We start from the raw sequence: 24,979 nt of genomic DNA, 5'->3' as shown, positions 1-24,979 counted from the left end.
CGCCATGACTGATGTGGAATTCGAATTCAATATTAAAAAAAAACTCTGGGATTAAGAATCTACTGATGACCGTAAAGTAAGGAGCAGAATAAGGCCATTTGGCCCATCGAGTCTGGTCCGCCATCCAATCATGGCTGATATGATTCTCATCCCCATTTTCCTGCCTTCTCCCCGTAACCCTTGATCCCCTTATTGATTGACAACCTATCTAACTCGCTCTTGAAGACGCTCAATGATCTGGCCTCCTCTGCGGCAATGGATTCCACAGATTCTCCACCCCCTCCCCCCGCCGGCTGAAGAAATTCCTCCTCCTCTCAGTTCGAAAGGAGTGTCCCTTCACTCTGAGGTTGTGCCCTCGAACTCTCGTCTCTCCCACGAGTGGGAACATCCATTCCAGGTTCATTCTATCTGGGCCTCTAAGCGTTCTGTAAGTTTCAATTCGATCACCCGCCCCAACCCCGTCTCTTTGCAGAGGGGGCTGAAAGTCCGCAGAGGGATTTAGATAGTTTAAGTGAGGGTCTGGCAGATGGAGTACAATATTGGTAAATGTGAGGCCATCCATTTTGGTAGGAATAATGGAACATTATTTCAATGGTAAGGAATTGCGGTGTGCTGCTCTGCAGAGGGTGTCCTTGTGGAAGAATCACAAAAAAAAGTTGGTTTGCGGGTGCAGCAGGAAGTTAAGAAGGAGAATGGAAATTTTGTCCTTTGTTAGAGGGATGGAGTTTGAAAACAAGGAGGTTAGAGCTGGACAAAGTGCTGGTGAGGCCACGCCCGGAGCACTGTGTACCGTTTTGGCCTCCTTGCTTGAGAGAGGATATGCTGGCACTGGAGGGGGTGCAGAGGAGATTCATGAGGTTGATTCCAGAGTTGAGGGGGTTGCCTTATGAGGAAAGATTGAATCGACTGGGACTATACTCACTGGGATTTCGAAGAATGAATGGCAACCTTATATGAAATTGTGAATGGAATGGATAAGATAGAGGTTGTTTCCAACTGGTGGATGAAAATAGAACCAGGAGACACGGCCTCAAAAGAAGGGGGAGCGGATTTAGGACTGAGTTGAGGAGGAACTTCTTGACCCAAAGGGTGGTGAATCTGTGGAATTCCCTGCCCAGTGAAGCTACCTCGTTGAATATTTTTGAGGCAAGGATAGATAAATTTTTGAACAGTACCGGCAGTAAGGATTATGGTGAGCTGGCAGTTAAATCGAGCTGAGTCCACGGCACTATCAGTCAGGATCTTATTGAATGGAGAGGCAGGCTTGATGGGCCAAATGGTCTTCTCTTACTCCTACTTCTTATGTTTTCATATTCTGTGGACACTAAAGGCCAATTTAGCATCACCAATCCACATATTTGCACGCTAAGGGGCAATTTAGCTTGGCTAATCCAACTAAGCTGCAAATCTTTGGACACTAAGGGACAAGTTTACATGGCTAATGCCGCAAAACTACACATTTGTGGAAGCATGGGGTAAATTTGGATGGTCAAATCACCTAACCTACACCTATTTGGTCACTAAAGGGGCATTTTAATCCACCAAACCTGCATATTTTTGTCACTAATGTTGGAATTTAGCGTGGCCAATCCCCACAACCTACATATCCTTCGGCACAAGTGGGTAATTTACCATGGTGATTCCACCTATCCAGCACATCTTTGGACACTGAGGTGCAAATTACCACAGCCAGTCCATGTAATTTGCATATCTTTGGAAAGGAAGGGACAACTTAGCATGGCCAATCCACCTCAGCTACACAAATGTGGACATTAACCGCGAAACTAGCTTGGCCAATCCATCCAACCTGATTATCTTTGAACAAGAAGGGGCAATTTAGCACGGCCAATCCACCTAACTTACACACCTTTGGACACTAATATGCAATTTAGCATCCTAATCCACCTAATCCACAAATCTGTGGATGCTAAAGGGCAATTTAACATGACCAATCCAGCGAACCTAGCCTACATATATTTGGACAGCAAGGTAGAATTTTGCATCACCAATCCACCGAACCTGCACATCTTTGGACATTCATGGGCAATTTAACACGGTCAATCCATCTAACCTGTAGATTTTTGGACACGATGGAGCAATTTAGCGTTGCCAATCCACCTAACCTTCACATCTGTGGGCACAAGGGGAGGAATTTAGAATGGCCAATCGACCCAGACAACATATCTTTTGACACTAAGGGGCAATTTATCATGGCCAATCCATATAATTTACATGTGTTTGGACCCTGAGGGGAAATTTAGCCTGGCCAATCCGACTAACTTTCACATCTGTGGACAGTAAGACACAAATTGGCGAATTCATCTGATCAATTCACCGAACATGCATATCAATGGACTCTAAGGGGTATATCAGCGTGGCCAGTCCACCCGACTTACACATCTTTGGACACTCACGAGTAATTTAGCATGGCCAATCCACCTCTCTTATGCACCTTTGGTCAAAAAAAGGCAACTTTGTCTGGCCCATCCAAGAACGTACCCATCTTTGGAAAAAAAGTCAATATCACATGGTAATTCCACCCAACCGACCGAGTGTTGGCCAAGATTTAACATTATCATTCTACCTAACCTACACATCTTTGGGCAGCAAAATAGGATTTAAATTGGTAATCACCTAACCTGCACAGCTTTGAACACTAATGTGCACCAAGGGGCAATTTAACATGGCCAGTCCACCTGACCTGCAGATCTTTCAACATTACGGGGTAATTTAACATGGCCAACCCATTCAACCTGCACATTTTTGGACACTAAGGGGCAATTTATCAAGGCCAATCCACCCAACCTGCACATTTTTGGACACTAAGGGGCAATTTAGCATGGCCAATCCACCCAACATGCACGTCTTTGACAGTCAGGGGCAATTTAACATGGCCAATCTACATAATCTACACATTTTTGGAACCGTAAGGCACAATTTAGCATGGCAAATCCATCTGAACAATACGTCTGAGATAGTAAGGGACAATTCAACATGGTTAATCCACATAACCTGCCAATGTGTGGCAAATGAGTGACAATTTATCAATTCAATTAACCTGCAATCAACATTGGAAAATAAGGGCAATTTAGTGTGCCCAACATACCGAACGTGCAGATCTTTGGAAACTAAGGGTCTATTTATCAAGGCTAATCCATATAACCTGCACATCTGTGGTTCCTAAGGGGCAATATAGCACGCCTAATCTGCCTAACCTTCAAATGTTAGGAAAACATGGGGCAATGTATCATCGCCAATCCACCTAACCTGCAAATGCTTGGACATGAAAGAACGATTTCCCTTGGCCAATCCACTTAACCTGCACATTTTAGGATGCTAAGGGACAATTTAGCGTGGCCAATTCACTTAACCTACACATCTTTAGACACTAAAGGCAATTTGCTATGGCCACTCTACCAAAACCGCACTTCATTGGATACGAAGGCGCAATTTAGCATGCCTAATCCACCTAACCTGAACATCTTTGGACACTAATGGGCAATTTAGCATGGCCAATGAAGTTAATCGACACATTAATGGCACTGTGGGGGAGGGGGGGCAAGTTTGTAAACCTGCCCCACATAAACTGCAAATTGTTGGACACTGAATGGAAATTTACCAAGGCAGACCATCTAACCTAGACAACTTTGGACACCAAAGGGTCATTTTAGAATGATCAATCCACCGAGCCTACTTATCGTTGGCCACTAAGGGGCAATGTTGCAGGACCAATGCATCGAAACTGCACATTTTTGGACACCAAGGGCAATCCGCTCAACCTACACATGTTTGCACACTAAAGGGCAATTTAGCCTGGCCAATCCACTAAACTTGCACACATCTGGACACCAGGGGGCAATTTAGTATGGTCATTCTACCTAACCTACACATCACTTAGCAATTAAAAGCATAAGAACTAGGAGCAGGAGTGGCCCCCTCGAACCTGCTCCACCATTCAATAAGATCATGACTGATCTTCTCGTGGACTCAACTCCACTTCTCCGCTCACCATAACCCTTAAATCTTTTACTGTTCAAAATCTATCTGTCCTTGCCTTAGAAACATTCAATGAGGTAGCCTCAACTGGGCAGGGAATTCCACAGATTCACAACCCTTTGTGTGAAGAAGTTCCTCCTCAACTCAGTCCTAAATCTGCTTCTCCTTATTTTGAGGCCGTGCCCCCTAGTTCTAGTTTCACCCACCAGTGGAAACAACTTCCCTGCTTCTATCTTATCTATTCCCTTCGTCATCTTATAGGTTTCTATAAGCTCTCCCCTCATTCTTCTGAATTCCAGCGAGTATAGTCCCACACTGCTCAGTCTTTCCTCATAAAACAACCCTCTCAACTCCAGAATCAACCTCGTGAATCTCTCCTGCACCCCCTCCAGTGCCAGTATATCCTTTCTCAAGTAAGGAGACCAAAACTGGACACAGTATTCCAGGTGTGGCCTCACCAACACCTTATACAGCAGCAACATAACCTCGCTGTTTTTAAACTCCATCCCTCTAGCAATGAAGGATAAAATTCCATTTGCCTTCTTAGTTACCTCCACTAATACACATGACCTGCCCACCTTTGGAACTAATGGGCAATTTAGCATGGACAATCCCCCTAATCTGCATATCTTTGGAAACTAAGTGGAAATTTAGCATGGACAATACAACTACCCTACACATTTTTTTGGAAACCAATGATCAATTTAACATGGTCAATCCATCAAAACTACACATCATTGGACAAGGAGGCAATAGAGCATGGCTGTTCACTCTTACCTGCGCAGTTCTGGACACAAAGGGACCATTTAGCATGGGCAATACATCTAACCTGCGTATCTTTGGACAGGAAGGACAATTTACTATGGCCATTCCACCAAACCCGCACAATATTGGATACCAAGGTTCAAGTTAGCATGGTGAAACCACCTAACCTGCACATATTTGTACAGTCAGGCACAATTTATGATGACCAATGCATTAAACTACACATCGATAGACACTAAAGCACAATTTAGCACGGGGAATCCATCTGAACAATACATCTTTGGACGCTAAAGGGCAATTTACCACGGCGAATCAACCTAACCTGCACATTCGTGATAAATAAGGGGCAAATATCATGGCTGATCGACCAAACCTGCACATTTTTGGACACTAAGGGGCAATTTAGCATGGCCAATCCAGTCAACCTGCACATCTTTGGACACTAAGGGGCAATTTAGCATGGCCAATCCACCCAACCTGCACATCTTTGGACACTAAGGGGCAATTTAGCATGGCCAATCCACCCAACCTGCACATCTTTGGACACTAAGGGGCAATTTAAATGGCTAATCTGCCAAACCTGCGTATCTCTGGACACCAAGAGACAATTTAGCATGGCCAATCCACCTAACCTGCACATCCTTGGACACAAAGGGGCAATTTAGCATGGCCAATCCACTCAACCTGCACATCTTTGGACACTAAGGGACAATTTAGCATGGCCAATCCACCTAACCTACACATCTTTGGAGAATAAGGGCAATTTAGCAGAACCAATCCACCTAACCTACACATCTTTGGACACCAAAGAAAAATGTAGTGTGGCCAATGCAGTAAAACTACAGATATTTGGACAATCAGGAGCAATCTGGTATATCCAATCGACAAAACCAACATATCTTTGGGCATTAACGGGCAATTTAGCATGGCCAATCTAGTGAAGCCACCCATATTTGGACACTATTTAGCATGGTCAATTCACATAACCTGCACATCTTTGGACACTAAGGGTCTATTTCACATGGCCAATCCACTTTATCTACACATCTTTGGATACAAAAGGGCTATTTAGGATGGCAAATCCATCGAAACGGCACATCTGTGGACATGAAGGCGGCAATTTAGCATGGTCAATCCACCTAACCCATACATTGGACACTAAGAGGCTTTTACACTGTTCTGTGTACAATTTTGGTCTCCTTATTTGAGATAAGATGTATTGGCACTTATTGGAAATTCACTAGGTTGAGTTGAGAGGGCTGGTGTATGAGGAGAGACTGTGTAAACTGGGACTATACTCATTGGAATTCAGAAAAATGAGGGGGAATCTTATAGAAGTATGATATTATGAAGGGAACAGATAAGATAGAAGCAGTGACGTTTTATCCACTGGCGGGTGATCCTAGAACTAGAGGCGGGGGCTTAGACTCAAAATAAGGGCGAGCAGAGGTGGACTGAGTTAAGGAGGAACTTCTACACCCAAAGAGGCTGGAATTTCCTGCTCGGTGAAGCAGTTGAGGCTCCCTCACTGAATATTTTTAAGGCAAGGAGAGATAGATTTTTGAACAGTAAAGGAATTCAGGGTTATGGTGAACGGGCGGGTAAGTGGAGCTGAGTCCACGAAGAGATCAGCCATGATCTTATTGAATGGCGGAGCAGGTTCGAGGGGCCAGATGGCCCACTCCTGCTCCTAGTTCTGATGCTTTTAATTGCTAAGGGGCACAGTTTCTCCCTATCTACCCGATCTATGTCATTTTGAGCACCTCAATCGAGTCTCCTCCTCCTGAACCTTCGCAGCTCTGAGGAAAACAACCCAATCCTCAGCAGCCTCTCACCATTAACTGGGACGCTCCGACCCAGGCGACATTCCAGTGTATCCCCTGTGCGCTCCCTCTCTGTCTCCACTGTGATCACATCCTTCTAAAAGACCAGAACTACACACAGTACTGTAGCTGTGTCTGAACAAGCCTTTTATACAGCTCCCATTGTAACCTCCCTCCTCTTATATTCTCTGCCTCAGCTCATAAAGTGGGTATGCCGATGTTGGACTGGCGTAAACACAGTAAAAAGTTTGACAACACCAGGTTTTAGTCCAACCGATGTTGAGGCCAGAACTCTCCGTTCACCTGACGAAGAGGGAAGCCTCGAAAGCTTGTGAGTCTATTATCAAATAAATCGGTTGGACTAAAACCTGGTGTTGTCAAACTTTTTACTCAGCTCATAAAGGCAAGTATCCCCGTATTCCTTCCTCACCACCTTATCTCCCTGTCCTGCTGCCTTCAGGGATCGATGGGCATGCACCCCCACATCCCTCTGTTCCCCTGTCCTAACATCCTGGTGTTCACTGTGTGTTCCCTTGCCTCCTGGAGCTTAATGCGGAAAAGTGTGAGGTAATTCACTTTGGCAGGAATAACAGATGTGTAGAGTATAGGGCTAACGGTAGGACTCTGAATAGTGTTGATGAACAGAGGGATCTAGGTGTATGTGTACATAGATCCCTGAAAGTTGGGAATCAAGTAGATAAGGTAGTTAGGAAGGCATACGGTGTCTTGGCGTTTATTGGTCGGGGGATTGAATTTAGGAGCCGCAACGTCATGTTGCAACTGTAGAGAACTCTGGTGCGTCCGCACTTGGAGTATTGTGTGCAGTTCTGGTCCCCACATTATAGGAAGGATGTGGAGGCATTGGAGAGGGTGCAGAGGAGGTTTACCAGGATGTTGCCTGGTATGGTGGGAAGGTCCTATGAGGAGAGACTGAGGGATTTGGGGTTGTTTTCGTTCGAAAGAAGGTGGCTAAGAGGGGACCTTATTGAAACATATAAGATGATTAGAGGTTTAGATAGGGTGGACAGTGATAGCCTTTTTCCTCGGATGGAGAAAGCTAGCACGAGGGGGCATGGCTTTAAATTAAGGGGTGGTAGTTATAGGACGGATGTCAGAGGTAGGTTCTTTACCCAGAGGGTGGTGAGAGATTGGAATGCCCTGCCTGCTGCAGTTGTAGATGTGCCTAGTTTGGGGGCGTTTAAGAGATCCGTGGATAGTTTATGGATGGAAAGGGATTGGTTTAGGTTAGAGGGTCATTGCTTTTTAACTGGTCGGTGCAACATCGTGGGCCGAAGGGCCTGTTCTGCACTGTTATGTTCTATGTTCTATGTTCCTGAGTCCCCCGGAAAATACCTCACCTCACACTTTTCAGGATTAAACCCCATTTGCCACGGTTCAGCCCATCTGCCCAGCCTGACCATTCGCGGTGTCTCTGTTGGGGTTCACTGCCGTGTGCCCCTTGCTTGGGCCGAAATTGTTCATCTCGAACTGGGGGGGAAAGGGTGGGGGTTGGAATGGAGACAATGTCTGAGGTATGAGATGGAGGGGCGAGATTTCACTGGGAGACAGAGAGAAGCCTGGTTCAGTCAAGGGGGGGAAAGATTCGAGACTGAGTTTGCGATGTTTTTCATTGGGCGGGGTGAAGATGGGGCCAACGATTGGGTCGGGGGAGAATCCGAGGTTGTTTGACAATCACAAGTCGCACGAGCTGTACTTTGTATTCACATTAAACATCTCTCTGTCTCTCAGTCGCAGACTCTGCACTCACTGACCCGTGCCAGGACCACACCGTCCTGAATGATACCTGGAGGAGCACGGATTGCAAAAGGACAGGACAAACGAACATGTGTGATAAAGATCTTCAAAAAGGCTGGTACCGGTTTAAAAGGTAGAGAACAGGGACATTTCCTGATAAACTTGGCACACCGGGAAGGAAGTGTGAGAGTAGACACAGTAACTACGGCGATGGTGGGGGTCAGAGATATCAGTACGGGAGGGGAGTGGGGAACAGCAGTCACTAAGCTCTCTCCATCATGGTGTGGATAGTTGTTGGTTACAACTGACTGGCCTGTGGGGAGATTTCACACTCAACCAGGTTGCTGTGTGTGTGGAGCCTTATGCAGGCCAGACCGAGTAAGGATGGCAGACTTCCCTCCCCCATCAGTGGCGACTAATATTCACCCCACACGAGAGCCAGGCAGTGACCATCTCCAAATCTCTCCATTAACAGTCAATGGCGTTACCATCGCTGTATCCTCCTCCCCCACTATCAACATCCTTGGGGTTACCATTGACCAGAAACTGAACTGGACCCAGCCATATAAATACTGTGGTTTCCAGAGCAGGACAGAGGCTGGGAATCCTGCAGAGGAATCCTCACCTCCTGACTCCCACCTCCCCCAAAGCCTGTCGCACCATCTACAAGGACACAAGTCAGGATGGGAGACTCTCCACTTGCCTGGATGGGTGCGACTCCCGACAACACTCGAGAAAGCTCGACACCATCCAGGACAAAGCAGCACACCAACTCGATCGACATGCTAACCCACAGACATTCACTCCCTCCACCACCGATACACAACAGCACAGTACCGTGTGTACCATCTACAAGATGCCCCGCAGAGACTCGCCAAGGCTCCTTCTACAGCTCCTTCCAAACCCGCCATCTCTACCATCTAGAAGGACACGGTGGGGTGGGGAGCAGACACATGGGGAACACCCACCGCCTGCACGTTACCCCCTCTGAGCCACTCACACCAGCCCGACTTGGGTAGGGGAGGTGGACAGTATTGGACAGATTATTCATAGGGGCTAGCAGGGATATGGGGGACTGAATGGCACTCAGTCCCGGCTGTATCAGTCTGTAATTCTCTGTCTCTGTGATTGTTGTTCCAGTTCTGGAGGATGGAAGATTCCGGAGGCTCCGGTCGCACCGGGACAGTGCTGCACAGATCATCCAGGCTGGTTACAGGGTAGAGTCAGACTTTACAATATCAGATTTACTCTCACTGTCCAGCACTGTTCACATCGCTTACACTCTCCAATATTTATACACCTCATTTCAGGATCACATCCCACCCTGGAACAGGGGGAAGTAAAGCGGACAGTTTGTTTTAACAAACATCAGAATGAACGCAAATGGAAGCGAGAGATAAAGATTAAAAACTGCAGCAGTTACTTTGTCTATGAGCTGAAACCGACACCAGGCTGTAACGCTACTTATTGCACAGGTACATTGCTGTTTCAAAATGACCCAGGAGGGTGAGACTGGATATACCAGGACACTGATACACCCAGTGACTGAGGGGGAGAGGGACGGAGTGACTGAGGGGGAGAGGGACGGAGTGACTGAGGGGGAGAGGGACGGAGTGACTGAGGGGGAGAGGGACGGAGTGACCGAGGGGGAGAGGGACGGAGTGACCGAGGGGGAGAGGGACGGAGTGACCGAGGGGGAGAGGGACGGAGTGACTGAGGGGGAGAGGGACGGAGTGACTGTGGGAAAGAGGGACGGGGTGACTGAGGGGGAGAGGGACGGAGTGACTGAGGGGGAGAGGGACGGAGTGACTGAGGGGGAGAGGGATGGGATGACTGAGGGGGAGAGGGACGGAGTGACTGAGGGGGAGAGGGACAGAGAGACTGAGGGAGAGAGGAGCTGAGTGATTGAGGAGAGGGACGGAGGGGGAGAGGGACGGAGTGACTGAGGGGGAGAGGGACACAGTGACTGAGGGGGAGAGGGACGCAGTGACTGAGGGGGAGAGGGACGGAGTGACTGAGGGGGAGAGGGACGGAGTGACTGAGGGGGAGAGGGACGGAGTGACTGAGAAAGAGAGGGATGCAGTGACTGAGGGGGAGAGGGACGGAGTGACTGAGGGGGAGAGGGACGGAGTGACTGTGGGAAAGAGGGACGGAGTGACTGAGGGGGAGAGGGACGCAGTGACTGAGGGGGAGAGGGACGCAGTGACTGAGGGGGAGAGGGACGCAGTGACTGAGGGGGAGAGGGACGGAGTGACTGAGGGGGAGAGGGACGGAGTGACTGAGGGGGAGAGGGACGGAGTGACTGTGGGAAAGAGGGACGGAGTGACTGAGGGGGAGAGGGACGCAGTGACTGAGGGGGAGAGGGACGCAGTGACTAAGGGGGAGAGGGACGGAGTGACTGAGGGGGAGAGGGACGGAGTGACTGAGGGGGAGAGGGACGGAGTGACTGAGGGGGAGAGGGACGGAGTGACTGAGAAAGAGAGGGACGCAGTGACTGAGGGGGAGAGGGACGGAGTGACTGAGGGGGAAAGGGACAGAGGGAGATGGGGTGCCTATTTGGGGGTGGGGTGGGGCGGGGTCCTGATGGAGCTGGGCCGGGGTTTCTGAAGGGGTGGGGCAGGTTGTCTGAGGGGGGTGGGGACGGGGTGTCTGAGCGGAGTTAGGCACGGTGCCTAGGGGGCTGGGGGGGAAATGGGACGGGGTATCTGAGGGGAGGTGGGGCGGGGTGTCTCGGGTGGTGTGGGGTGTCTGGGAGTCATTGAATGTACTTTATCTATTAACGTTAAACATCTCTCTGTCACTCAGACCCAAACTCAACACTCACTGACCCGTGTGTAGATCACACGGTGCTGAACCAGCCCTGGAGAAGCAGTGATTGTACTGGGACAGAGTGTGTGGGACAGGTGCAGTGTGACAAGGATCTTGTCTACGGATGGTACAGGTTCAACAGGTAAGGTGCAGGGGACACACCCAGCTCAACCAGCAGGGAGTGTGGGTGTTTGTGACAGGTAGTGGGGATGAAGGCTGGGGTTTTTAGTCCTGCCCACTCCCTCGATTGTCCAATCCCGCCATGGGGCCAGTGGATTTTAGGTTTTGCCCCACAGTGGGTCCCGCTATGACAGGGTCAGACAGTGCCAGCCCACGTCACTGAAACCACGACCCGTGAGAGGGCAAATGTCATACTGAGACAATTGACTTGTCTGGACTCCTGCCTCTCTTCTGAGGTCGAATTGCCAGGGAAGGTGCAATTTGAAAGCTGTGTAATTAGTGGTACTCACAGTCAGATGAGAGAAGTGAGATCAAAAGAAGGTCAATATGAGATAGTCAGAGACAAATCCAAGTGGGGATTCACGAGAATCCTCTTTGTCCAGAGAGTGGGGGAGAATGTGGGACTGGCTCCTACGGGGAGTTGGGGAGAATGTGGGACTGGCTCCCACGGGGAGTGGGGGAGAATGTGGGACTCGCTCCCACGGGGAGTGGGGGAGAATGTGGGACTGGCTCCCACGGGGAGTGGGGGAGAATGTGGGACTCGCTCCCACGGGGAGTCGGGGAAAATATGGGACTTACTCCGACAGGGGACGGGGAAGAACACCAAAGTGATTCTGTGATTGTTGTTCCAGTTCTGGTGGATGGAAGATTCCGGAGGCTCCGGTCGCAGAGGGACACTGCTCCACACATCGTTCAGGCTGGTTCAACGGTAAGTCAGACTTTACAATATCAGATTTACTCTCACTGTCCAGCACTGTTCACATTGCTTACACTCTCCAATATTTATACACTTCATTTCAGGATCACATCCCACCCTGGAACAGGGGGAAGTAAACCGGACAGTTTGTTTTAAGGGGAAGGGGAATCTCTGCAGCTGGAAGCAAGCGATAAAGATTAAAAACTGCAGCAGTTACTTTGTCTATGAGCTGAAACCGACACCAGGCTGTAACGCTGCTTATTGCACAGGTACATTGCTGTTTCAAAATGACCCAGGAGGGTGAGACTGGATATACCGGGACACTGACACACCCAGTGACTGAGGGGGAGAGGGTCGGAGTGACTGAGGGGGAGAGGGACGGAGTGACTGAGGGGGAGAGGGACGGAGTGACTGAGGGGGAGAGGGACAGAGTGACTGAGAGGGGAGAGGGACAGGGTAACTGAGGGGGGAGAGAGACTGAGGGGGAGAGGGACAGACTGACTGTGGAGGAGAGGGACCAACTGACTGAGGTGGAGCGGGACGGAGTGACTGAGAGGGAGATGGATGGAAGTGGCTGAGTGGTGTGCTCCAGCACATTCCACCTTTCTGGAATCCAGTCGAACTCCCTTGTGAATCCCTCGATTGAACCTGCCTCCCCCACACTGTCAGACAGCTCACTGCACACCCCAACCACTCACCGTGTGAAAACATTTCTCCCCGTGTCCCCATCGATTCTCTGACCTCTCCCCATGACACTTTCTCTCTCCCCCTCTCATTCTCGACCCGACCCCGTCAACACAAACTCTTTCTCCCTCTCGACTCTGCCCCAGACCCTCCTCGTGATCCTGAACCCCTCGATCAAATCTCCTCTCCCCCTTCACCTCTTCCCCGTGGAGAACATTCCCCGACTTTCTCCAATCCCTCCACGTCACTGAGATTCCCCCATCCCCCTCGACATTCTCTCCTGCACTGAAGTTGTTGTTATCTGTGTGAGGGAGGGAGAGGGTGGCCACAAGTCTCTGTGTGAGATTGACTGTACTTTATCTGTTAACGTTAAACATCTCTCTGTCACTCAGACCCAAACTCAGCGCTCACTGACCCGTGTGTAGATCACACGGTGCTGAACCAGCCCTGGAGAAGCAGCGATTGTACTGGGACAGAGTGTGTGGGAGAGCTGCAGTGTGACAAGGATCTTGTCTACGGATGGTACAGGTTCAACAGGTAAGGTGTAGGGACACACCCAGGTCAACCAGCTGGGAATGTGGGTGTTAGTGGTCGGTAATGATCATGATGCGTGGGGTTTTTCATCCCGCCCACTGTCTTGATTGTCCAATCCCGCCAGAGGGCCAGTGGGTTATTGGTTGGGCCCTCAGTGGGTCCCGCTATGACAGGGTCAGACACTGCCAGCCCGTGTCACTGAAGCTACTGCTCCTGAGAAGGCAAGTGTCTTGTACTGAACCAAGTGACTTGCTTGGACTCCTGCTTCTCTTCTGAGGTCAAACAGCCAGCGAAGGTGCTGAGGGGGGAGGGACGGAGTGACTGACAGGAGAGGGACAGAGTGAGCTGGGCGTAGGGGGATGGGGCGATCCAAGGGGAGGGGAATGGGGTGGCCTGAGCAGAGCATGATGGAGCAACCTAATAAGAGAGGAATAGGGTGATGCCGGCACATTCAGCCTTTCCAAATAAGAATATAAGAAATAGGAGCAGGAGTAGGCCATCTAGCCCTTCGAGCCTGCCCCGCCATTCAATAAGATCATGGCTGATCTGTCGTGGCTCAGTTCCACTTTCCCGCTTTCTCCCCATAACCCTTCATTCCCGTGTCTATCAGAAACCTATCTACCCGTGACTTAAATATATTCAGCGAGGCAGCCTCCACCACTTCAACGGGCAGAGAATTCCAGAGACTCACCACCCTTTGAGTGAAGAAGTTCCTCCTCAACTCCGTTCTAAACTGCTCCCCCCCTTATCTTGAGGCTGTGCCCTCTAGTCCTACTGTCCTTTCTAAGCGAGAAGAATCCCTCTACCTCTACCCTATTCATCCCTTTCATTATCTTATACGTCTCTATAAGATCCCCCCTCATCCTTCTAAACTCCAACGAGTCCAGACCCAGTCTATTCAATCTCTCTTCATAGTCTAACCCCCTCATCTCTGGTATCAGCCGAGTGAACCTCCTCTGCACTCCCTCCAAGGCCAAAATATCCTTGCGCAAGTGCGTCGACCAAAACTGCACACAGTACTCCAGCTGCGGCCTCACCAATGCCCTATACAGCTGCAGCAAGACCTCCCTGCTTTTATATTCAATCCCCCTCGCTATGAAGGCCAGCATCCCATTCGCCTTCTTGACCACCTGCTGCACCTGCAGACTGGGTTTTTGCGACTCGTGCACAAGGACCCCCAGGTCCCTCTGCACCGTTGCCTGCTGCAGCTTTTCTCCTTTTAAATAATAATCCCTCCTACTATTATTTCTCCCAGTCTAACTCCCTTGCAAACCCCTCGATTGAACCTACCTCTTCCACAGTGTCAGACAGCTCAAAGGCTGTGTAATTGAAGGTACTCAGCAGCACTAGACAAGGGAAGGTGCTTTCCCTCGCGAACGAGATCAGAACCAATTCAATATGAGTTAATCAGAGACAAACCCAACTGGGGATTCACGAGAACCCACTTTGTCCAGAGAGTGGGGAAAAGGTGGAACTGGCTCCCATGGACAGTGAGGAAAAGTTGGGATTGACTCCAATGGGGATTGGGGGAAAATATGGGACTCACTCTCACAGGGACTGGGGGAGGATGTGCGATTCACACCCATGGGTAGAATGACTCTGTCATGATGAGGGTATGCCGGCGTTGGACTGGCGTAAACACAGTAAAAAGTCTGACAACACCAGGTTTTAGTCCAACCTATTTATTTGATAATATACTCACAAGCTTTCGGGGTTAGTCCCTTCGTCAGGTGAATGGAGAGTTCTGGCCTCAGACAGAGCATATAAAGCACAGACAGTTTAGAGATTACTGATTAGAATCTAGGTACATGGTAAATACTCTTGCAACTCGGCCAACATTGTCTACCTGATACGTTGCAAGAAAGGATGTCCCGAAGCATGGTACATGACTCTGTCATTATTGTTCCAGTTCTGGCGGATGGAAGATTCCGGAGGCTCCGGTCGCAGAGGGACACTGCTCCACAGGATCTCCAGGCTGGTTAAACGGTAAGTCAGACTTTACAATATCAGATTTACTCTCACTGTCCAGCACTGTTCACATTGCTTACACTCTCCAATATTTATACACTTCATTTCAGGATCACATCCCACCCTGGAACAGGGGGAAGTAAACCGGACAGTTTGTTTTAAGGGGAAGGGGAATCCCTGCAGCTGGAAGCAAGCGATAAAGATTAAAAACTGCAGCAGTTACTTTGTCTATGAGCTGAAACCGACACCAGGCTGTGAGGCTGTTTATTGCACAGGTACATTGCTGTTTCAAAATGACCCAGGAGGGTGAGACTGGATATACCGGGACACTGACACACCCAGTGACTGAGGGGGAGAGGGACGGAGTGACTGAGGGGGAGAGGGACGGAGTGACTGAGGGGGAGAGGGACGGAGTGACTGGGGGGAGAGGGACGGAGTGACTGAGGGGAAGGGGGACTGAGTGACTGAGGGGGAGAGGGACAGAGTGACTGAGGGGGAGAGGGACGGAGTGACTGAGCGAGAGAGGGACAGAGTGACTGAGGGGGAGAGGGACGGAGCGACTGAGGGGGAGAGGGACGGAGTGACTGAGGGGGAGAGGAACGGAGTGACTGAGGGGGTGAGGGACGGAGTGACTGAGGGACGAAGTGACTGAGGGGAAGGGTGACCAAGTGACTGAGTGGGAGAGGGACGGAGTGACTGAGGGGGACAGGGACGGAATGACTGAGGAGGAGAGGGACGGAGTGACTGAGGGGGAGAGGAATGGAGTGACTGAGGAGTAGGGGGACCGAGTGACTGAGGGGGAGAGGGACGGAGCGACTGAGGGGGAGAGGGACGGAGTGACTGAGGGGGAGAGGGACGCAGTGACTGAGGGGGAGAGGGACGGAGTGACTGAGGGGGAGAGGGACGGAGTGACTGAGCGGGAGGGGGACTGAGTGACTGAGGGGGAGAGAGACGGAATGACTGAGGAGGAGGGACGGAGTGACTGAGGGGGAGAGGGATGGAGTGACTGAGGGGGAGGGGGACAGAGTGACTGAAGGGGAGAAAAACAGCTCCTGAGGCGGAGAGGGACGGAGTGACTGAGGAAGAGAGGGACAGAGGGAGATGGGGTGCCTATTTAGGGGTGGGGTGGGGCGGGGTCCTGATGGGGGTGGTATGGGTGACTGAGGAGATGGGCCGGGGTTTCTGAAGGGGTGGGGGTGGGTTGCCTGAGTGGGGTGGGGACGGGGTGTCTGAGCGGAGTTAGGCAGGGTCCCTGGGGGGAGGGGGGAAAGGGGACGGGGTATCTGAGGGGAGGTGGGGCGGGGTGTCTCAGGAGTGGGGTGGGGTGTCTGGGAGTCATTGACTGTACTTTATCTATTATCGTTAAACATCTCTCTGTCACTCAGACCCAAACTCAGCGCTCACTGACCCGTGTGTAGATCACACGGTGCTGAACCAGACCTGGAGAAGCAGCGATTGTACTGGGATAGAGTGTGTGGGACAGGTGCAGTGTGACAAGGATCTTGTCTACGGATGGTACAAGTTCAACAGGTAAGGTGTAGGGACACACCCAGCCCAACCACCTGGGAATGTGGGTATTCGTGACAGGTAGTGGTGATGAAGGGTGGGGTTTTTAGTCCTGCCCACTCCCTCGCTTGTCCAATCCCGCCATGGGGCCAGTGGATTTTAGGTTGGGCCCCACAGTGGGTCCCGCTATGACAGGGTCAGACAGTGCCAGCCCACGTCACTGAGGCTACAACCCGTCAGACTGAGACAAGTGACTTGTCTGGACTCCTGCCTCTCTTCTGAGGTCGAATAGCCAGGGAAGGTGCAATTCGAAAGCTGTGGAATTAGAGGTACTCACAGTCAGATGAGAGAAGTGAGATCAAAACAAGCTCAATATGAGATAGTCAGAGACAAATCCAAGTGGGGATTCACGAGAATCCTCTTTGTCCAGAGAGTGGGGGAGAATGTGGGACTGGCTCCCACGGGGAGTGGGGGAGAATGTGGGACTGGCTCCCACGGGGAGTGGGGGAGAATGTGGGACTGGCTCCCACGGGGAGTGGGGGAGAATGTGGGACTGGCTCCCACGGGGAGTGGGGGAGAATGTGGGACTGGCTCCCACGGGGAGTGGGGGAAAATATGGGACTCGCTCCGACAGGGGACGGGGAAGAACGCCAAAGTGATTCTGTGATTGTTGTTCCAGTTCTGGTGGATGGAAGATTCCGGAGGCTCTGGTTGCAGAGGAACACTGCTCCACACATCGGTCAGGCTGGCTAAATGGTAAGTCAGACTTTACAATATCAGATTCACTCTCACTGTCCAGCACTGTTCACATCGCTTACACTCTCCAATATTTATACACCTCATTTTAGGATCACATCCCACCCTGGAACAGGGGGAAGTAAACCGGACAGTTTGTTTTAACTGGGATGGGAATCCCTGCAGCTGGGAGCGAGAGATAAAGATTAAAAACTGCAGCAGTTACTTTGTCTATGAGCTGAAACCGACACCAGGCTGTAACGCTACTTATTGCACAGGTACGTTGCTGTTTCAAAATGACCCAGGAGGGTGAGACTGGATATACCGGGACACTGACACACCCAGTGACTGAGGGGGAGAAGGACGGAGTGACCGAGGGGGAGAGGGACGGAGTGACTGAGGGGGAGAGGGACGGAGGGACTGACGGGGAGAGGGACGGAGGGACTGACGGGGAGAGGGACGCAGTGACTGAGGGGGAGAGGGACGGAGTGACTGAGCGGGAGGGGGACTGAGTGACTGAGGGGGAGAGGGATGGAATGACTGAGGAGGAGGGACGGAGTGACTGAGGGGGAGAGGGATGGAGTGACTGAGGGGGAGGGGGACAGAGTGACTGAAGGGGAGAAAAACAGCTACTGAGGGGGAGAGGGACGGAGTGACTGAGGAAGAGAGGGACAGAGGGAGATGGGGTGCCTGTGGTCTAGCGGAGCAGGGTGCGTATTTGGGGGTGGGGTGGGGCGGGGTCCTGATGGGGGTGGTATGGGTGACTGAGGAGATGGGCCGGGGTTTCTGAAGGGGTGGGGGTGGGTTGTCTGAGGGGGGTGGGGACGGGGTGTCTGAGCGGAGTTAGGCAGGGTTCCTGGGGGGAGTGGGGAAATGGGACGGGGTATCTGAGGGGAGGTGGGGCGGGGTGTCTCAGGAGTGGGGTGGGGTGTCTGGGGGACATTGACTGTACTTTATCCATTAACGTTAAACATCTCTCTGTCACTCAGACCCAAACTCAGCGCTCACTGACCCGTGTGTAGGTCACACGGTGCTGAACCAGCCCTGGAGAAGCAGCGATTGTACTGGGACAGAGTGTGTGGGACAGGTGCAGTGTGACAAGGATCTTGCCTACGGATGGTACAGGTTCAACAGGTAAGGTGTAGGGACACACCCAGCTCACCCCGCGGGAAGGTGGGTGTTCGTGACAGGTAGTGGTGATGAAGGGTGGGGTTTTTAGTCCTGCCCACTCCCTCGATCATCCAATCCCGCCACGGGGCCAGTGGATTTTAGGTTGGGCCCCACAGTGGGTCCCGCTATGACAGGGTCAGACAGTGCCAGCCCACGTCACTGAAGCTACGACCCATGAGAAGGCAAATGTCAGACTGAGACAAGTGACTTGTCTGGACTCCTGCCTCTCTTCTGAGGTCGAATAGCCAGGGAAGGTGCAATTCAAAAGCTGTGTAATTAAAGGTACTCACAGTCAGATGAGAGAAGTGAGATCAAAACAAGCTCAATATGAGATAGTCAGAGACAAATACAAGTGGGGATTCATGAGAATCCTCTTTGTCAGAGAGTGGGGAGAATGTGGGACTGGCTCCCACGGGGAGTGGGGGAGAATGTGGGACTGGCTCCCACGGGGACTGGGGGAAAATATGGGACTTGCTCCGACAGGGGACGGGGAAGAACGCCAAAGTGATTCTGTGATTGTTATTCCAGTTCTGGTGGATGGAAGATTCCGGAGACTCCGGTCGCAGAGGGACACTGTTCCACAGATCGTTCAGGCTGGTTAAACGGTAAGTCAGACTTTACAATATCAGATTTACTTTCACTGTCCAGCACTGTTCACATTGCTTACACTCTCCAATATTTATACACCTCATTTCAGGATCACATCCCACCCTGGAACAGGGGGAAGTAAACCGGACAGTTTGTTTTAACTGGGATGGGAATCTCTGCAGCCGGGAGCGGGAGATAAAGATTAAAAACTGCAGCAGTTACTTTGTCTATGAGCTGAAACCGACACCAGGCTGTAACGCTACTTATTGCACAGGTACATTGCTGTTTCAAAATGACCCAGGAGGGTAAGACTGGATATACCGGGACACTGACACACCCAGTGACTGAGGAGAGGGACGGAGTGACTGAGGGGTGAGAGGGACAGAGAGACTGAGGGAGAGAGGGACGGAGTTACTGAGGGGGAGAGGGACAGAGGGAGATGGGGTGCCTGTGGTCTAACGGAGCAGGGTGCCTGTCTGGGGGTGGGGTGGGGCGGGGTCCTGATGGGGGTGGTATGGGTGACTGAGGAGATGGGCCGGGGTTTCTGAAGGGGTGGGGGTGGGTTGCCTGAGTGGGGTGGGGACGGGGTGCCTGAGCGGAGTTCGGCAGGGTCCCTGGGGGGAGTGGGGGAAAGGGGACGGGGTATCTGAGGGGAGATGGCATGGGGTGTCTGGGGGACTGCCTGTACTTTATCTGTTAACGTTAAACATCTCTCTGTCACTCAGACCCAAACTCAGCGCTCACTGACCCGTGTGTAGATCACACGGTGCTGAACCAGCCCTGGAGAAGCAGCGATTGTACTAGGACAGAGTGTGTGGGACAGGTGCAGTGTGACAAGGATCTTGTCTACGGATGGTACAGGTTCACCAGGTAAGGTGTAGGGACACACCCAGCTCATCCCGCGGGAAGGTGGGTGTTCGTGACAGGTAGTGGTGATGAAGTGTAGGGTTTTTAGTCCTGCCCACTCCCTCGATCATCCAATCCCGCCATGGGGCCAGTGGATTTTAGGTTTTGCCCCACAGTGGGTCCCGCTATGACAGGGTCAGACAGTGCCAGCCCACGTCACTGAAACCACGACCCGTGAGAGGGCAAATGTCATACTGAGACAATTGACTTGTCTGGACTCCTGCCTCTCTTCTGAGGTCGAACAGCCAGGGAAGGTGCAATTCAAAAGCTGTGTACTTAGAGGTACTCACAGTCAGATGAGAGAAGTGAGATCAAAACAAGCTCAATATGAGATAGTCAGAGACAAATTCAAGTGGGGATTCACGAGAATCCTCTTTGTCCAGAGAGTGGGGGAGAATGTGGGACTGGCTCCCACGGGGAGTGGGGGTGAATGTGGGACTCGCTGCCATGAGGAGTGGGGGAGAATGTGGGACTGGCTCCCACGGGGAGTGGGGGAGAATGTGGGACTGGCTCCCACGGGGAGTGGGGGAGAATGTGGGACGGGCTCTCACGGGGAGTGGGGGAGAATGTGGGACGGGCTCTCACGGGAGTCGGGGAGAATGTGGGACGGGCTCTCACGGGAGTGGGGGAGAATGTGGGACGGGCTCTCACGGGAGTGGGGGAGAATGTGGGACTGGCTCCCACAGTGAGTGGGGGTGAATGTGGGACTCGCTCCCATGAGGAGTGAGGGAGAATGTGGGACTCGCTCGGATAGGGAGTGGGGAGAATGTGGGACTCGCTCCCATGAGGAGTGAGGGAGAATGTGGGACTCGCTCGGATAGGGAGCGGGGAGAATGTGGGACTCGCTCGGATAGGGAGCGGGGAGAATGTGGGACTCGCTCCGATAGGGAGCGGGGAGAATGTGGGACTCGCTCGGATAGGGAGCGGGGAGAATGTGGGACTCGCTCCGATAGGGAGCGGGGAGAATGTGGGACTCGCTCGGATAGGGAGCGGGGAGAATGTGGGACTCGCTCCGATAGGGAGCGGGGAGAATGTGGGACTCGCTCGGATAGGGAGTGGGGAGAATGTGGGACTCGCTCCGATAGGGAGCGGGGAGAATGTGGGACTCGCTCCGATAGGGAGCGGGGAGAATGTGGGACTCGCTCGGATAGGGAGTGGGGAGAATGTGGGACTCGCTCCGATAGGGAGCTGGGAGAATGTGGGACTCGCTCGGATAGGGAGCGGGGAGAATGTGGGACTCGCTCCGATAGGGGGCGGGGAGAATGTGGGACTCGCTCGGATAGGGAGTGGGGAGAATGTGGGACTCGCTCCGATAGGGAGCGGGGAGAATGTGGGATTCGCTCCGATAGGGAGCGGGGAGAATGTGGGACTCGCTCCGATAGGGAGTGGGGAGAATGTGGGACTCGCTCGGATAGGGAGTGGGGAGAATGTGGGACTCGCTCCCATGAGGAGTGAGGGAGAATGTGGGACTCGCTCGGATAGGGAGTGGGGAGAATGTGGGACTCGATCCGATAGGGAGTGGGGAGAATGTGGGACTCGCTCCGATAGGGAGTGGGGAGAATGTGGGACTCGCTCGGATAGGGAGTGGGGAGAATGTGGGACTCGCTCCCATGAGGAGTGAGGGAGAATGTGGGACTCGCTCCGATAGGGAGTGGGGAGAATGTGGGACTCGCTCGGATAGGGAGTGGGGAGAATGTGGGACTCGCTCGGATAGGGACTGGGGAGAATGTGGGACTCGCTCGGATAGGGAGTGGGGAGAATGTGGGACTCGCTCGGATAGGGAGTGGGGAGAATGTGGGACTCGCTCCGATAGGGAGTGGGGAGAATGTGGGACTCGCTCGGATAGGGAGTGGGGAGAATGTGGGACTCGCTCGGATAGGGAGTGGGGAGAATGTGGGACTCGCTCCGATAGGGAGCGGGGAGAATGTGGGACTCGCTCCGATAGGGAGTGGGGAGAATGTGGGACTTGCTCGGATAGGGAGTGGGGAGAATGTGGAACTCGCTCCGATAGGGAGTGGGGAGAATGTGGAACTCGCTCCAATAGGGAGTGGGGAGAATGTGGGACTCGATCCCAAGAGGAGTGGGGATAATGTGAAGTGATTCTGTGATTGTTGTTCCAGTTCTGGTGGATGGAAGATTCCGGAGACTCCGGTCGCAGAGAGACACTGCTCCACACGTCATCCAGGCTGGTTACAGGGTAGAGTCAGACTTTACAATATCAGATTTACTCTCACTGTCCAGCACTGTTCACATCGCTTACACTCTCCAATATTTATACACCTCATTTCAGGATCACATCCCACCCTGGAACAGGGGGAAGTAAACCGGACAGTTTGTTTTAAGGGGAAGGGGAATCCCTGTGGCTTGGAGCGAGAGATAAAGATTAAAAACTGCAGCAGTTACTTTGTCTATGAGCTGAAACCGACACCAGGCTGTAACGCTGCTTATTGCACAGGTACATTGCTGTTTCAAAATGACCCAGGAGGGTGAGACTGGATATACCGGGACACTGACACACCCAGTGACTGATGGGGAGAGGGATGGAGTGACTGAGGGGGAGAGGGACGGAGTGAGTGAAGGGGAGAGGGATGTAGTGAGTGAGGGCAGTGGGGTGCAGTGAGTGAGGGGAGTGGGGTGCAGTGAGTGAGGGGAGTGGGGTGCAGTGAGTGAGGGGAGTGGGGTGTAGTGAGTGAGGGCAGTGGGGTGCAGTGAGTGAGGGCACTGGGGTTCAGTGAGTGAGGGGAGTGGAGTGTAGTGAGTGAGGGGAGTGTGGTGTAGTGAGTGAGGGAAGTGGGGTGCAGTGAGTGAGGGGAGTGGGGTGTAGTGAGTGAGGGGAGTGGGGTGTAGTGAGTGAGGGGAGTGGAGTGTAGTGAGTGAGGGGAGTGGGATGGAGTGAGTGAGCGGAGTGGGGTGTAGTGAGTAAGGGGAGTGGGGTGTCGTGAGTGAGGGGAGTGGGGTGTAGTGAGTGAGCGGAGTGGGGTGTAGTGAGTGAGCGGAGTGGGGTGTAGTGAGTGTGGGGAGTGGGGTGTAGTGAGTGAGGGGAGTGGGGTGCAGTGAGTGAGGGGAGTGGGGTGCAGTGAGTGAGCGGAGTGGGGTGTCGTGAGTGAGGGGAGTGGGGTGTAGTGAGTGAGGGGAGTGGGGTGTAGTGAGAGGGGAGTGTGGTGTAGTGAGTGAGGGGAGTGGGGTGCAGTGAGTGAGGGGAGTGGGGTGTAGTGAGTGAGGGGTGTGGGGTGTAGTGAGTGAGGGGAGTGGGGTGTCGTGAGTGAGGGGAGTGGGGTGCAGTGAGTGAGGGGAACGGGGCGCAGTGAGTGAGGGGGGTTGGGTGTCGTGAGTGAGGGGAGTGGGGTGCAGTGAGTGAGGGGAACGGGGCGCAGTGAGTGAGGGGGGTTGGGTGTCGTGAGTGAGGGGAGTGGGGTGCAGTGAGTGAGGGGAGTGGGGTGCAGTGAGTGAGGGGAGTGGGGTGCAGTGAGTGAGGGGAGTGGGGTGCAGTGAGTGAGGGGAGTGGGGTGCAGTGAGTGAGGGGAGTGGGGTGCAGTGAGTGAGGGGAGTGGGGTGTCGTGAGTGAGGGGAGTGGGGTGTAGTGTGAGGGGAGTGGGGTGTAGTGAGTGAGGGGAGTGGAATGTAGTGAGTGAGGGGAGTGGGGTGTAGTGAGTGAGGGGAGTGGGGTGCAGTGAGTGAGGGGAGTGGGGTGCAGTGAGTGAGGGGAGTGGGGTGCAGTGAGTGAGGGGAGTGGGGTGCAGTGAGTGAGCGGAGTGGGGTGTCGTGAGTGAGGGGAGTGGGGTGTAGTGAGTGAGGGGAGTGGGGTGTAGTGAGAGGGGAGTGTGGTGTAGTGAGTGAGGGGAGTGGGGTGCAGTGAGTGAGGGGAGTGGGGTGTCGTGAGTGAGGGGAGTGGGGTGTAGTGTGAGGGGAGTGGGGTGTAGTGAGTGAGGGGAGTGGGGTGTAGTGAGTGAGGGGTGTGGGGTGTAGTGAGTGAGGGGAGTGGGGTGTCGTGAGTGAGGGGAGTGGGGTGCAGTGAGTGAGGGGAACGGGGCGCAGTGAGTGAGGGGGGTTGGGTGTCGTGAGTGAGGGGAGTGGGGTGCAGTGAGTGAGGGGAGTGGGGTGCAGTGAGTGAGGGGAGTGGGGTGCAGTGAGTGAGGGGAGTGGGGTGCAGTGAGTGAGGGGAGTGGGGTGCAGTGAGTGAGGGGAGTGGGGTGCAGTGAGCGAGGGGAGTGGGGTGTAGTCAGTGAGGGGAGTGGGGTGTAGTGAGTGAGGGGAGTGGGGTGTAACCTCGGCACTTTCGGCCTTTCCAGATTCCAGTCGAACTCCCTTGCGAATCCCTCGATTGAACCTTCCTCCCCCACACTGTCAGACAGCTCACTGCACACCCCAACCACTCACCGTGTGAAAACCTTTCTCCCCGTGTCCCCATCGATTCTCTGACCTATCCCCAAGGAACTATCCCCCTCCTCCTTTTCTCTCTCTCCAGACTCAATCCCAGGGCCTCCGTGTGGTCCTGAGACCCTGGATCAAAACTCCTTTCCGCCTACACCTCTTCCCCGTGGAGAACAGTCCCGAGTTTTTCCAATCTCTCCACATCACTGATTTCCCCCCATCTCCTGACACTCGTTCCTGCCTTGAGGTTTCTGTTGCCTTAGTGAGGGGGAGGGGAGTGGGGGGGTGGTTACAAGTCTCTGTGTGAGATTGACTGTACTTTCTCTGTTAACGTTAAACATCCCTCTGTCACTCAGACCCAAACTCAGCGCTCACTGACCCGTGTGTAGATCACACGGTGCTGAACCAGACCTGGAGAAGCAGCGATTGTACTAGGACAGATTGTGTGAGACAGATGCAGTGTGACAGGGATCTTGTCTCCGGATGGTACAGG

General features: G+C 52.7%; 1 protein-coding gene across 1 annotated transcript in view; it reads left to right on the top strand.

The window, feature by feature from the left end:
- LOC145338599 (uncharacterized) overlaps nucleotides 1-24,979 on the top strand; it is a 142,791-nt gene that overhangs the window by 73,220 nt on the left and 44,592 nt on the right. Inside the window, exons 2-4 of the mRNA XM_080182973.1 lie at nucleotides 9,480-9,556; nucleotides 9,650-9,814; nucleotides 13,101-13,245. Of these exons, the coding sequence (XP_080039099.1) occupies nucleotides 9,480-9,556; nucleotides 9,650-9,814; nucleotides 13,101-13,245 (387 nt within the window). The remainder of the gene's footprint in view (nucleotides 1-9,479; nucleotides 9,557-9,649; nucleotides 9,815-13,100; nucleotides 13,246-24,979) is intronic.

The sequence above is a fragment of the Carcharhinus amblyrhynchos genome, unplaced genomic scaffold (assembly GCF_965287045.1).
Source record: "Carcharhinus amblyrhynchos unplaced genomic scaffold, sCarAmb.v2.hapA chromosome_104, whole genome shotgun sequence".
NCBI classification, from domain to species: Eukaryota; Metazoa; Chordata; class Chondrichthyes; order Carcharhiniformes; family Carcharhinidae; genus Carcharhinus; species Carcharhinus amblyrhynchos.
Note: the sequence above shows the minus strand (reverse complement) of the source record. Positions and strands in the feature narration are given on the sequence as shown.